Raw genomic sequence first — 2391 nt, 5'->3', positions numbered from 1 at the left:
ACATGAGAGACATTAAAGATAGACTTTATGAAATATGAAGATTTTGTCTCAAGTGTAAAGATAATTCTAGTCTTTTTAAGGCAAAATTTGATAAGATACCGCATTTTACTTCAACCAGAGGATCATACAGTTATACTCCCCTAGAAGAAAAACAAAAACAAAACGAGATGAATACCTTCTAACTGGACGGTCGTTAACTCCTTCTTCCGTATCAAAAAGACACCCACCCGCCCATCCGCCCACCCGCCCACGAACCCGCACCCCCACCAAGATGGACAACTCAGACCTGCACCAAATCCCCGACAAATTCCTCGGCCAGATCATCCACAACCTCCAATCCTTTCCCAACGAAACGGTCAACTTCGCCGACCCGCAGCTGAGGAAGTCCTTGACGAACATCTACCCGGTGTTCCTGGTCATGTACGGCCTCCTGGTGGTGTTGGGTACGGTGGGAAACGTGGCTATGATCACGTACATCCTCCGGAGGCGGCTGTACCGGGACCCGACGTGCGCTTTCATCATGAATATCGGCGTTTGTAATGTGATTATGAGCGTCCTTCTTCTGCCTCTCTCCCTGGCCATCCTGCTCATTCAGAACTGGATCTTCGGGAGTTTTCTGTGCTACTTCGTTCCTATGTTGCAGGTGGGTTGTAACAGGTGTTTTTTTTTCCTCTTTATTCTTGATGTGTGACTGTGAAATCCCTATATCTAAGATTTTTTTTAATATGAAATTCCCGTGTTCTGTTTTTTTTTTCCTTGTTTTACTATGAAATTCCCTTTTCTTTTTTTACTACGAGATTCCCCTATTCTAGATTTTTTTTATATATATTTTTTATCTATTTATTTTTTTTTACCATGAGATTCCCCTATTCTAGATTTTCTTTTATTTTCTCTCTCTCTTTTTTGTACATTTTATCTTCCCCTTTAATCCATGAAGTGAGAATCCACACGGAACCAAACGTGCAAAGAGAAATTCAATTGCAGATTATGTCCTTCATGTCCCAGTAGATAATCGAATCCCACAGAATCTTAGACAAGATGAAAAGCCATTATCAGACCTGCAATTACAAGACAATCTGCTTTTACACCGACCTCATTTAGCTCACGTTAGTTCAGGGAAGAAAATGGAATAGCATTGACATTTCTCACAGATTCAATTGTCTCTAAAGATTTTTTTTTTCTTTTTTCATGTTTTTCCAGAAATATTACGAAGGTTACCCGAGGGAAGATGGGATAACATGAACATTTCTGAGAGAGCCAACTGTCTAAAGCCTTTTTTTTTTTTTTTTTTTTTTCGTGGTGCTCCCAAAATAAAAAACGAATTTCTAATACTCCCCATTTCCGGTGCATATATATACTATATTTCTTTTAATCCTATACCAAAAATAAATGCATAATGAGACAATCCTCCAGACACTACTAAATTTTGAATTCTAGATCTGAATCTATTTAACTTGTTTTTCTAATTTTCCTCCAACGGGAAAAATTATACCTATGTATTTTATTGGCTGAATTAAATTTACATATTTTTCCCATTTTATTAAAAGGGGAAAAAATATGAAAATAGTAAGAAAAAGTCCGAAATGGGGAAGGAGAGAAAGTGAGAGAAATGACGGGAAAGAGAAAAGAAGAATAATAGAAATAAGAATGTGAGATAAATAGAAATGAAGAGAAAACACAGAGAGAGAGGGATATAGATAGATTGATAGATAGATATAGAGAGGGAGATGGAGAGAGACGGAAGGAGAGGGGGGATTAAGAAAAAGTTAGAGATAGATAGATAGATAGATTGATAGAGAGAGAGAGATTGAGAAAGATAGATAGATAAATAGATAGATAGAGAAAGAGAGAGAGAGAGAGAGAGATTGAGAAAGATAGAAAGATAGATAGATAGATAGAGAGAGAGAGAGAGAGAGAGAGGGAGAGAGAGAGAGAAAGAAAGAGAGATAAATAGAAAGAGAGAGATTGAGAAAGATAGATAGATAGATAGATATACAGAGGGAAAGAGAGAGAGGGAGAGAGGGAAGAGAGAAAGAGAGAAACCAACTAGATCTTAGAGTAACAAACTAAATCTTAAAAAAAACTAATTAAATCCTAAAGTAAGATAACTAGATCTTAGCTAAACTAACTAACTTTTAGAGTAACCCACTAACTCTTAGAATAACTAACAAAGTCTTAAAAGGCACGGAAGGATATTATACTTTACATGATGAAAACGAACTCTGCATAGAAGGGGTAAATAAGCTTTGAGTTTAATCTTTTACGGTCTAAAAATACGGAGTTTTTACCTACTTTTTAAGTGGAGTTTGCTTATGAGTTTCTATAAGATGGGTAATTGGAAAGTCTTTGTGTGTATGTTTGTGTGTGTGTGTGTGTGTGTATGTTTGTGTG

The 2391-nt window shown here is 36.7% G+C and overlaps 1 protein-coding gene across 2 annotated transcripts in view; it reads left to right on the top strand.

Moving 5' to 3' along the window:
• The first annotated feature begins 228 nt into the window (after positions 1-228).
• The window catches only part of LOC122259832 (neuropeptide Y receptor type 2-like), a 70830-nt gene continuing 68667 nt past the window's right edge, over positions 229-2391 (top strand). For both annotated transcript variants that reach the window (XM_086531126.1, XM_086531125.1), the window contains exon 1: positions 229-643. In XM_086531126.1, coding sequence (XP_086387252.1) covers positions 272-643 — 372 coding nt within the window. In that variant the 5' untranslated portion in view covers positions 229-271. The remainder of the gene's footprint in view (positions 644-2391) is intronic.

This window comes from Penaeus japonicus, unplaced genomic scaffold (assembly GCF_977035675.1).
Source record: "Penaeus japonicus unplaced genomic scaffold, GWHDUDI00000001_assembly GWHDUDI00000035, whole genome shotgun sequence".
Classification (NCBI taxonomy): Eukaryota; Metazoa; Arthropoda; class Malacostraca; order Decapoda; family Penaeidae; genus Penaeus; species Penaeus japonicus.
This window is presented reverse-complemented; position numbering and strand designations above follow the sequence as displayed.